Source organism: Notolepis coatsorum (genome assembly GCF_963971535.1).
Source record: "Notolepis coatsorum genome assembly, chromosome: 1".
Taxonomy (NCBI): domain Eukaryota; kingdom Metazoa; phylum Chordata; class Actinopteri; order Aulopiformes; family Paralepididae; genus Notolepis; species Notolepis coatsorum.
In genome coordinates this window covers 314830103-314842699 of record NC_140165.1, presented here as the reverse complement: position 1 = coordinate 314842699, position 12597 = coordinate 314830103, and the positions used below count along the sequence as shown (strand labels likewise).

The 12597-nt window shown below is 46.2% G+C and overlaps 1 protein-coding gene across 2 annotated transcripts in view; it reads left to right on the top strand.

Moving 5' to 3' along the window:
* rab4b (RAB4B, member RAS oncogene family) overlaps positions 1-12597 on the top strand; it is a 70134-nt gene that overhangs the window by 49071 nt on the left and 8466 nt on the right. The window contains exons 8-11 of one of the 2 annotated variants that reach the window (XM_084322812.1): positions 2036-2150; positions 3101-3163; positions 9648-9802; positions 12110-12186. In XM_084322812.1, coding sequence (XP_084178938.1) covers positions 2036-2150; positions 3101-3163; positions 9648-9802; positions 12110-12138 — 362 coding nt within the window. In that variant the 3' untranslated portion in view covers positions 12139-12186. Of the gene's footprint in view, positions 1-2035; positions 2151-3100; positions 3164-9647; positions 9803-12109; positions 12187-12597 lie in introns of those variants that run through there. The other variant, XM_084322813.1, reaches the window with a different exon arrangement.

The window sequence follows — 12597 nt, the reverse complement described above, 5'->3', positions numbered from 1 at the left end:
CAGCTCGGCTTGCCCTAAGCCGTACATCACGTTGTAATTAGTGCTGTCAGGCGATTAAAAAAATGTATCTAATTAATTACAGGATTTGTAATTAATTAATCGCATTTTAATCGCATAACCATTTTTTTTATAATAATGCAGGACCTGTTGCAGAGGTCTTTATTTTATGCCTGATATTCTATATTCTATAATCATATTTCAAATTGCATGTGTCCGGATGGCAGAATTCAGTACTGTATCTACAAAACCTTCTGTTTAATCATCTTCCATCTATTAATTTGCTTAGATTTTTCAGGTCTGGTCAATTTGAGCATAGTGTTATTCACAGTCAAAGATAAAACATTTTTTTTATTGATATTCTCATTTGGTTCATTACAATTTACTCAAGCCTAGTAACAGACACAGTATTTCGGACACTGGGAATACATTCCCTGAGATCCATAGATGTCCCTAGAATCAGATACCAAGAACATGCAAAAAAAAAACTTTTTTTTGTAATTAATTTTGAGTTCATTTTCATAACGCGATAATTTGCTGTGTAATTAATTAATCTAATTAACGCGATAAACTGACAGCCCTAGTTGTAATATAAAAGAAATGCATGTCAAGCTCTCCTGGTCGACAGTCTAAGAGAGGCTGACGGTATCACTCCTTGTCTTTTTAATTAAGAAATATCAAGCTGATGAGTCATCCTACGTGTCTATTATAGGCAATTAACACCCAGCTCTGAAATCGGATGAAATCCATACATACAAGACGAGACATGCCACCAGAGGGTGCTATCAAGTCCCTGAAGCAAAAACGGGGTCAATGCAGCGAAACATGCTGTATAGATCCATGATGACTGAATGGAACAAATTGCCACATCACATCTCTAAAGAAAAAACAAACTCAAGTTTCAAAAGACAATTGAAAAGGCATCTAGAAACCCAAAGATTGTAATGACACAGCAGCGCACACATTTAGCAGACACACACACACACACACACACACACACACACACACACACACACACACACACACACACACACACACACACACACACACACACATGAGCGAGCCCTCATCAGTGTGATTCATTCTTATCTCATTTTCATTTCAGGTAGTTGTACCTTAAGATAATTGAAGGCTGGCATCTGTAAATGCAGATATAAGTATTTTATTCTTATTTTATTATTATCATCATTATCATTATTTTCTTTCCAATGAAATGAAAATTTGAAAATAAGTGGTATATGATGGAAGATCATTTAAAGGGGAACTATCTTATAAATGGCCTTTTTGAGTGTTTAGCATTGTTTCCTAGCTATGTGAACTTATATTAATATGATCTATGTCTCTAATTATCATATTGGTGCATTCTTCCAATTCTCCTCTCACAATATTCACCCTCACTGAACTGAGTCATCTGAAAATGTGATGATTTGTGATGTCAGAAAGACACCGCTGCATGATAATGGCGAGGTACAAGATGAGCTGCACACAGTGGTTGGAGCCCAGGCTCAAAACGGCTCGAGATCTTGAGGTAGAAAAATTGTGTTTTTGAGGACTTCATTAGAAATACAAAACAATGAATAAAAATATATATATATTACAGAGGTGTTCCATAGACTCACAGGAATTGTGTAAAAGTGCCCAAATAGTGAAAGAAATAGTAAAATAGTTCCCCTTTAAGGAAAATGGACTTCTGTTTTTAATTTTTTTTTTACTGTTCTGTAAAAGTCTTGTTGAATGTAATGTTTTGTGTGGACCCCAGGAAGACTAGTTGTTGTTATGCAACAATGGGGATCTTAATAAACTCAAACTCTCCTCTCCCCTCTTCTTCATCTCCTCTCTCTCCTCTCCTCTCCTCTCCTCTCCTCTCCTCTCCTCTCCTCTCCTCTCCTCTCCTCTCTCCTCTCTCCTCTCTCCTCTCTCCTCTCTCCTCTCTCCTCTCCTCTCCTCTCCTCCCCTCTCCTCTCCTCTCCTCTCCTCTCCTCCTCTCCCCTCTCCTCTCCTCCTCTCTCCTCTCCTCTCCTCCTCTCTCCCGGTGCAGTCAAGCAGGACTCCAACCACACCATAGGGGTAGAGTTTGGCTCCAGGGTGGTGAACGTCGGTGGGAAGACGGTCAAGCTGCAGATCTGGGACACGGCTGGGCAGGAACGATTCAGGTACACTCTCCCCTATTGGCTCCTCATGGCTGCCAGTGATCTCTTCTCTTATTGGTTGGAGGGTTAGATTAGATTAAAATGTATTGTCATTGTTCAGCACAAGTACAGTACAACAAAAAGAAGTCTGGCATCCAACCAGAGTGCAAATGTAACGGTATGGAGAGGTATATATGTGGGGAGAATAAATCTATATAATATGGTATATACAGCATTATTGTACATGCTATCATACAGAGCTATGGGCTACATGCAGGTGTATAAGTAAGTATATAGGGGGGGGTTATATGCAATTATATTCAGACAAATTGATATATATATATGCTGTAAAAATAGAATATAAATGTAAATATGAGTCGTACATGCTAGATTTGTGACGTTGTCACCGTTATTGACTAATGGAAGCGGCTCTGTAAAGGACGAGACAGGAGTGTGTAGCGCTGAGGCGCTCGTCTGCATATCACGGTCCGAATGCTTTAATCTTCCTCGTCGTCCACTGAATGCATCTTCATGCTCGTTGTTGTTTTGTACCGACAAGCTGGCAGAAGACCCGCGTGCAGCACGTCAAAAAAGCAGGAATTATGTATTTATTCACAGCATTGACGTGAAAGCTTATCGGATTCTCTAGTGCGCATCACAAACTGGCCAACTGTACATGAAACAACGTGCAACAAATTGCATAGCGCCTCTTTAACACACACTGACCACAACTTGATTATTATTAACTATTAATATACATCCTCATCAGTTTTATCTAATAAGATGACGTTTTCAATCTGTTCACCTCACTCCAATCATCCTTATTGCAGTCAAATGGGATTGTCAAAAGAAAATGTTTATCGATACTTGGCGTCACTGTATCCATATAATATCAACACGTAAAGTCTTGTGATATATTGCTGTATACATTCCCCCCCCCACCCCCTAGTCATTCCACTGTCTGTCCTCCTCAGGTCTGTGACGCGCAGCTACTACAGAGGGGCCGCCGGGGCGCTGCTGGTCTATGACATCACAAGGTAAGAAGTAGGGCTGCAACTAACGATTATTTTGGTAGTCGACTAATCTGTCGATTATTTTTTCGATTAGTCGTAATTGTATAAAAAAAATTATAATTTTTAATTTTTTTGCACTACCTATCTTTGTGAAAGTGGCTTCTCAGCTCTGGTCCAGCTGAAGACAGAGCAGAGGAACAGATTGGACATTGAGCATGACCTCAGAGTTGCTTTGACTACCATCACCCCAGACTTTGAGACTCTTGTCAGGAGCAAACAACATCCCCAGTTATCCCATTAGTTCCCTGGGAAGTTAAGCTAAGAAGTCTGCTAAGAAGGATATAAATAATATATTATTTATTATTATTATTTTATTTCATTGTGTTTTTAGCCCTAGTTGCACTTTTGTTGCAACCCCAGTTATCCCATTAGTTCCCCCAAACTTACTGTCGGCCTGTTATGTTAAGCTGAGAAGTCTTCAGCTGGACCAGAGCTGGACCAAAATTATTATTATAAAAAAGAAATGTTAACGACTAATCTACGCAAAAAGTCTGCGTCGACGAGTTTTTATGATCAACATCGTCGATTATGTCGACTAATCGTTGAAGCCCTAGTAAGAAGCTGCTGGTCTATGACATCACAAGGTCAGAAGCTGCGTGATAAGATAAGACACGATAACATAAGATAAGATTTATTTGATCCCCTTGGGGAGATGCAGGCATCATAGCAGCATGGGGGAGGGGAGGTACAGGCATGGGCAGGGTAATAGTAGAAAGACATAAATATAGGCAATAAAACTAAAGCAAAGATAAAAACAAGTAGTGTAAACAATATAATTAACTAAAGTAAACACAGTGGGATCAAAGGTGCAGATGAGGGTCTGTGTGCCCTATCAGTTATATTATACGTTACAATAAATATGGGCAATAAACACTTAGAATCTGAATTTATACTATGAGTAGGTAAAGTACACAGTATACACAGGTGCAGTATACACAAGGTAGCCTAGCTGGTTTGTGAGAGCTCCGTTGCAAAAGCACACAACGCATGGAACTGGTTATTGAACATTTGCAGAGAAGAATCCATTTAAGTCTGTTTTTATGGGGTGGCACAGTGGGCAAGGTGCTCGCCACTAACGCAGGAGATACTGGGTTCGAGATTTCAAATGAGGTATGAATGTAGGGCAAATCTCTTTTAATAATAGATGAATATAATGTAGTGTTTCAGATTCTCATGCTCATCGTTCAAAAACCTACACATTTACATTAGTGTTCACAGTGGTGTGTATGACGTGTGGATAATAGAGCTGTCAAAGCCACCTCCAGGTTCCTGTCAGTTGATGTCAGATGTGCTGAGACACATACAGTATAGGCTACAGGCAGGATACATGCTACTGGCTTTTTATCTGATAATACCCTGAGTTACCATAGATCTTTTTATCTGATAAGACTTGATGGAGCTGTCACATACGGTAATGAAGATGGAGTGAAGGCTCTAATGCAGACTGATGGGGATGAATGAATGAATGATCATTACATTTATATAACCCTTTTCTAGACACTCAAAGCGCTCCCCACAATGTAGGGTGGAAATGGCCTCCTTCACCACCACTGGTAGGCAGCACCCAACCTTGGGCTACGCAGGCTCAATGGCTGCCATACACACTGGCACCCGGCACACATCATCACACTACTACACAATGGCTGAACGGCTCAGGAGACAGGGATTGATTTCAGCCAATTAAGGGGAAGGGATGATTAAGGTGGCCTTGATGTCAGAGACCTGATTGGGAATTTGGCCAGGAACGTCGGGGGAACCCCCTACTCTTTGAGATAGGCGCCCTGGGTTCTTTTAACGACCGAGATTCAGTCAGGACCTCGGTTTAGCATCTCATCCGAAAGGCCGGCACTCGCAGCTATACGGTGTCCCTATCACCGTAACAGGGGCATTGTTACTGACAAGTCCAGAGGACAGAGTGCCCCCTGCTGGACAACAACACCACTTTCCGACAACGGCCTTGACCGGGGCTCGAACCGGTGATCTTCTTATACCATGAGTCCGGAGCTCTACTCATGTACATTTACATTTACATTTAGTCATTTAGCTGACGCTTTTATCCAAAGCGACTTACAAGTTCTGTACGACAAGCCATCAGGAAGGGCACAACTCTATCAGCTGAGTAACAATGTTCATCAAAGTGTTGAGTGCTACAGTGTAGGTTAGTTTATTAGGACAAGTGCATGACAGTATGGTTAGTTAGGGTTAGATATTTTTATTTTATTTTCTTTTTTTAATTCAGATAATGGTTGAAGAAGTGCGTCTTTAGTCGACGGCGAAAGATTGGACGTGTTTCGGCTGTCCTAACTGGGGTGGGTAGTTCATTCCACCATTGTGGGGCAAGGATTGAGAATAGGCGACTTCTCTTTGATGACCCTCCCGGAGCTTGGATAGGAGTAGGTCTGAGGCGGCCAGAAGATGCAGAGCGTAGGGGTCTTGAGGGTGTGTAGTTAGAGACCATTGACCGGAGGTAGGCGGGAGCAGTTCCCTTTGCCGCACGGTATGCTAGGTCGAGGGCCTTGAAGCGGATTCGTGCAGCAATGGGGAGCCAGTGCAGGTCCCTAAGAAGTGGGGTGACATGGGCCGACTTCGGTAGGTTTGAGATCAGGCGGGCCGCTGCGTTCTGAATGAGTTGAAGAGGCTTAGTGGCAGTGGCCGGGAGGCCAGCGAGCAGTGCGTTGCAGTAGTCGAGGCGGGAGATGACTGTTGATTGGACGAGGAGTTGGGTGGCTTCTTTTGTCAGGAAGGGGCGGATCCTTCTGATGTTGCTCAGGAGGAATCGGCAGGTTCTGGTTGTCGCTGCGATGTGAGCAGAGAAGTTCAACTGGTCGTCGAGGACAACACCAAGGTTCTTGGCGGTCGGGGACGCGGTCACAGCTGCATTCTCGACTGTGATGGAAAGGTCGGTCAGGGGGGAGGATTTGGCCGGCAGGTGGAGCAATTCTGTTTTGCTTAGGTTCAGTTTGAGGTGGTTGGTCGTCATCCAGGCGGAGATGTCGGACAGACAGGCCGAGATCCGCTCAGAGACGTGGATATCTGAGGGAGGGAAGGAGAGGAAGAGTTGAGTATCGTCGGCATAACAGTGGTAGGAGAAGCCATGAGACATGATAATGTTACCCAGTGATTTAGTGTAGAGGGAGAAGAGAAGGGGTCCTAAAACCGAGCCCTGGGGGACACCCGTCCGCAGGGGGCGGGTGGCCGACAGGGTCCCTCTCCATGACACTTGGTAGGAGCGGTCATTGAGGTATGATGACAACCATGTCAGCGGCAGCGCAGAGCCAGCCACTCCCATTCCTGCGAGGGCCGCGAGGAGGATCTGGTAGCCACGCGGCCGGGATGTTATACAAAGTAACGCGTTACTGGTCTTTGTTCTAGTGCTTATATTTACACTGTGTGCGTGTGTGTGTGTGTGTCAACATAAATGTTCCTATGAGTGGGTGTGGGTGGGTGTGTGTGTCTGTGGTGATGCAGAGTGACGGCAGCAGTATTACAGTAGACTCCTGGCAGCAGCGCTGAAAGCAAGAGTTCATCAGACTAGAATGTCAACAGAGATGGGAGGAGGGAGGGAGGACTGACCCATATTCACACGGTGGCCATTTTGTTCTTACGTCATGCTCAGGTTGGGATTCCTTTCCACCCCTGTTCCCGCATAAAAAAATATAAACTGACGTAAGAGCAAAATGGCTGCCGTGTGAATATCAATAAGAGGAGAAAGAGCATGGAGTGTGGGTGGGTGGGGGTAAAGGAGAAAAGAGAGAGAGAGAGAGAGAGAGAGAGAGAGAATAATGTGAAATAAGAATGAACTAACGAGTACATGAATAGTTAATTGGTATCAGATATGGTGAGATCACCAGTGTGTGTGTGTGGGTCGGCTGTCTGACCCAGTCTGGACGCGTGTTGTGGGCTCCCCATCGGCATGCGAGCCGGGGGTGATGTCATCCCCTCTGGACGTGTGTCGGCTGCACCCGGGGGACATTATCCCTCCGCTCCCACCTCGCCGGACTCGCGTTGCCATGGACACCGACCGGCGTGCCGTCACCGTGGCAACTGGCGACTTCAACAGACCAAAACAACTCCTCGTGAAAGTTCTCTCGTTTAACGCCACTTAACCTCAAGGCTTTGAAAGAGGCCCCTCTCACCTGTTGCAGAGACGTGTTTTACTGACGCTGATTGCTGAGAATCTACAGGGACATGGTGCTTTGTTTTCTCTCTGATACAGAGCCTTGGTACTTAAGGCCAGACTAAGATTTAGACCAGACTAAGCTTGTCTCTTTACTCTCAGGTAGCTTATTGTTTTTTGATCTGTGTGTGTTAAAATAGCAGTGTACTGATATTTTTTCACATTTGTGGAATTCTATTTGGATCCATGAAAGTTTCCTCTTCGCTGAATAATTGGCGACAATCTCTCCCTTCTCTGCGACAACATGATGGGGGGGGGGGGGGGGGGGGGGGGGACTAGCAGGATCTGGCCGGTACTGCACCTTCGGAGTCCCAATATGCCTTTTACATGCAAAATACAGCTCCCTGACATTGAATAGGGTATTAAAATCGAATAAAAGGGAAAACGATCTAAAAACTTATATATATATTAACCGCTGGCGCCCAATAACGTATATATACGTGGTTGGCCGGGAATGTGTTAAACAGCAGTGTACTGATATTTTTTCATATTTGTGGGATTCTATTGGAGCACTCAATCGCCATTTTACACAACAGTGTGATTAGGGATTTATTTCCTCAGAAACCCAACCTGAGCATATGACGTAAGAGCAAAATGGCCACCGTGTGAAATTATGGTCAGTGTCCCTCTGAGACGCATGCATCTGTGTTTCACTAGAGGTGTCAGAGAGCTGCACCAGCTACGTCCACCACTAGAGGTGTCGGAGAGCTGCACCAGCTACGTTTACCACTAGAGGTGTCAGAGAGCTGCATCGGCTACGTCCACCACTAGAGGTGTCGGAGAGCTTTCACCAGCTACGTCCACCACTAGAGGTGTCAGAGAGCTGCACCAGCTACGTCCACCACTAGAGGTGTCCGAGAGCTGCACCAGCTACCTCCACCACTAGAGGTGTCAGAGAGCTGCATCGGCTACGTCCACCACTAGAGGTGTCAGAGAGCTGCACCAGCTACGTCCACCACTAGAGGTGTCCGAGAGCTGCACCAGCTACGTCCACCACTAGAGGTGTCGGAGAGCTGCATCGGCTACGTCCACCACTAGAGGTGTCGGAGAGCTTTCACCAGCTACCTCCACCACTAGAGGTGTCGGAGAGCTTTCACCAGCTACGTCCACCACTAGAGGTGTCAGAGAGCTTTCACCAGCTACGTCCACCACTAGAGGTGTCAGAGCGCTGCACCAACTACGTCCACCACTAGAGGTGTCAGAGAGCTGCACCGGCTACTTCCACCACTAGAGGTGTCAGAGAGCTGCATCGGCTACGTCCACCACTAGAGGTGTCAGAGAGCTGCACCAGCTACGTCCACCACTAGAGATGTCAGAGAGCTGCACCGGCTACGTCCACCACTAGAGGTGTCAGAGAGCTGCACCAGCTACGTCCACCACTAGAGGTGTCAGAGCTGCACCAGCTACGTCCACCACTAGAGGTGTCAGAGAGCTGCACCAGCTACGTCCACCACTAGAGGTGTCGGAGAGCTGCACCAGCTACGTCCACCACTAGAGGTGTCAGAGAGCTGCACCAGCTACGTCCACCACTAGAGGTGTCAGAGAGCTTTCACCAGCTACGTCCACCACTAGAGGTGTCAGAGAGCTGCACCGGCTACGTCCACCACTAGAGGTGTCAGAGAGCTGCACCGGCTACGTCCACCACTAGAGGTGTCAGAGAGCTGCACCGGCTACGTCCACCACTAGAGGTGTCGGAGAGCTTTCACCAGCTACGTCCACCACTAGAGGTGTCGGAGAGCTTTCACCAGCTACGTCCACCACTAGAGGTGTCAGAGAGCTGCACCAGCTACGTCCACCACTAGAGGTGTCGGAGAGCTTTCACCAGCTACGTCCACCACTAGAGGTGTCAGAGAGCTGCACCAGCTACGTCCACTAGGGGTGGACGGTATAAACGGTATAAACGGTATAAATTTGTGCTACGGTATGGATTTTGATTATACCTTCATACCTTGTGACCGGTAGACTAGAGCAGCTAGTCACAGCCGTAGCAATGACGTTAACGTTACTTTACGATTCACTCAACGTTTGCAGTGGTCGTTGCATAGTGTTTAATTGTACTGAGTTTTTCTCCACTTGCTCACGGACCTTGTCATATAGTTTGGGCATTTCAACGAGTTTAGCGCCTTGATCAGGACGGACACAATGTTTGTTGCCAGGATCGAACCTGCGGCCTCTCAGTTTACAGGGCATGTCTCTCTAACCGGCTCCCCCTTGTGGACATACCACTGCACTGCGAGCTGAAAGTGCGTGTCTCTCTCTCTCGTCCCGCAGCCGGGAGACGTACAACGCCCTGACCAACTGGCTGACGGACGCGCGGACGCTGGCCAGCCCCAACATCGTCATCATCCTGTGTGGCAACAAGAAGGACCTGGACGCAGACCGAGAGGTCACCTTCCTGGAGGCCTCGCGCTTCGCCCAGGAGAACGGTACGGTGGTCATTAACCCTTTCACTACCAGGAGAACGGTACGGTGGTCATTAACCCTTTCACTACCAGGAGAACGGTACGGTGCACTCCAGAGCAGGGCTGATTAGTAAACACATCAGTCATTAACCCTTTCACTACCACACTACAGACTTAACCCTTTCACTACCACACTACAGAAGGTTAACCCCTCCACTACCACACTACATAAGGTTAACCCCTTCACTACCACACTGCAGACGGTTAACCCTTCCACTACCACACTACAGATGGTTAACCCTTTCACTACCACACTACAGAAGGTTAACACTTTTACTACCACACTGCAGAAGGTTAACCCCTCCACTACCACACTACATAAGGTTAACCCCTTCACTACCACACTGCAGAAGGTTAACCCCTTCACTACCACACTATAGACGGTTAACCTTTCACTACCACACTACAGAAGGTTAACCCCTCCACTACCACACTACATAAGGTTAACCCCTTCACTACCACACTGCAGACGGTTAACCCTTCCACTACCACACTACAGAAGGTTAACCCTTTCACTACCACACTACAGAAGGTTAACACTTTTACTACCACACTACAGAAGGTTAACCCTTCCACTACCACACTACATAAGGTTAACCCCTTCACTACCACACTGCAGAAGGTTAACCCCTTCACTACCACACTACAGACGGTAACCTTTCACTACCACACTACAGAGGGGTTAACCCTTTCACTACCACACTACAGAAGGTTAACCCCTCCACTACCCACACTACATAAGGTTAACCCCTTCACTACCACACTGCAGAAGGTTAACCCCTTCACTACCACACTACATAAGGTTAACCCCTTCACTACCAACACTGCAGAAGGTTAACCCCTTCACTATCACACTACAGACGGTTAACCTTTCACTACCACACTACAGAAGGTTAACACCTTCACTACCACACTACAGAAGGTTAACCCTTCACTACCACACTACAGACGGTTAACCTTTCACTACTACACTACAGACGGTTAACACTTTAACTACCACACTACAGAAGGTTAACCCTTTCACTACCACACTACAGACGTTAACCCTTTCACTACCACACTACAGAAGGTTAACCCCCTTCACTACCACCCTACAGAAGGTTAACCCTTTCACTACCACACTACAGAAGGTTAACCCTTTCACTACACACTACAGAAGGTTAACCCTTTCACTACCACACTACAGAAGGTTAACCTTTCACTACCACATACAGAAGGTTAACCCTCCACTACCACACTGCAGGTTAACACCTTCACTACCACACTACAGACTGTTAACCCTTTCACTACCACACTACAGAAGGTTAACCTTTCACTACCACACTACAGACTGTTAACCCTTTCACTACCACACTACAGAAGGTTAACCCTTTCACCACCCACACTACAGAATGTTAACCCTTTCACTACCACACTACAGAAGGTTAACCCTTTCACTACCACACTACAGACGGTTAACCTTCGGTAGTGGTAGTGAAAGGGTTAAGGTCTTTAGTAGACATATCTTCAGTCAATTAGCCGTTTGATGTGCTATTAGTTGACTTAGTTATTTCTTGGAAAATGATGAACATCTCTGCATCATTTTCACAAATATGCAATATATATGCTGGGATTAGTGACATAATACTGCAATTATTAGTGGGTTAAGAATGTTGTGACAACAACTCCACCTGATAATCTCATTATTATTACTATATACATATCCCTTTATCCTCACATTGTAATTACTGTCCCTGTTCTCTTGTCTTCTATTTATCTCCCTTTTCCATTGTACTCACTCTCTCGTTCTCTCTCTCTCTCTCTCTCTAACTCCAACTCATTCTCTCTATCTCTCATAATTTTTTCCCTATCTAACTTTCTCTAACTCTTTATCTCTCTCTTTCCCTCTCTCTGTCTCTCTCACTCTTTCTCTTTCTAACTCTCTCTCACTCTTTCTCTCTGTGTGTGTCTCTCTCTCCCCCCCCCTCTCTCTGGGTCTCTCCCCCTCTCTTTCTCTCTCCCCTCTCTCTCTCTCTCTCTCCCCCCCTCTCGCTCTTTCTCTCCCCCCCCTCTCTCTCCCCCCCCCCTCCCCCCCATCTCTTTCTATCTCTCTCCCCCCCCTCTCTCTCTCTCTCTCCCCCCCTCTCTCTCCCCCTCTCTCTCTCCCCCCCTCTCCCCCCTCTCTCTCTATCTCTCTCTCTCCCCCCCCTCTCTCTCTCTCCCCCCCCCCTATCTCCCCCCCCTCTCTCCCCCCCATCTCTCTCCCTCCCCCCTCTCTCTCTCTCTCTGCAGAGCTGATATTCCTGAGACCAGTGCTCTGACGGGGGAGAATGTGGAGGAAGGCTTCCTGAAGTGTGCGCGCATCATCCTCAACAAGATAGAAATCAGGTAGAGTTACATTATAACCTGTGTGTGTGTGTGTGTGTGTGCACGTGTGTGTGTGTGTGTTTATCTAGGTGTTCCTGTAGTTATGCAGATTTATGTGTGTTACTGGCAGTGTTGGGCAAGATACTCAAGAAGTGTTATTAGTTACTTATTACTGATTACTCCTTGAAAAGGTTATTATTTACGGATTACTTTACTGATTACTTTGTATAAAAACCCTATTAAAGGTTATGTTACTAGTTACTTTTGCTCCCCCCCCCCCCCCCCCCCCCGCCCAATCAAATTAATGTACAACCTGCTCAGCCTCTGTTTTCCCCGAGCTAGATCCAGTTTCTCTTGTTTTGTTGTGCGTCAGTCAGATGCTCAAATTAGATCTTGTATTTCTTGCGGTTGCA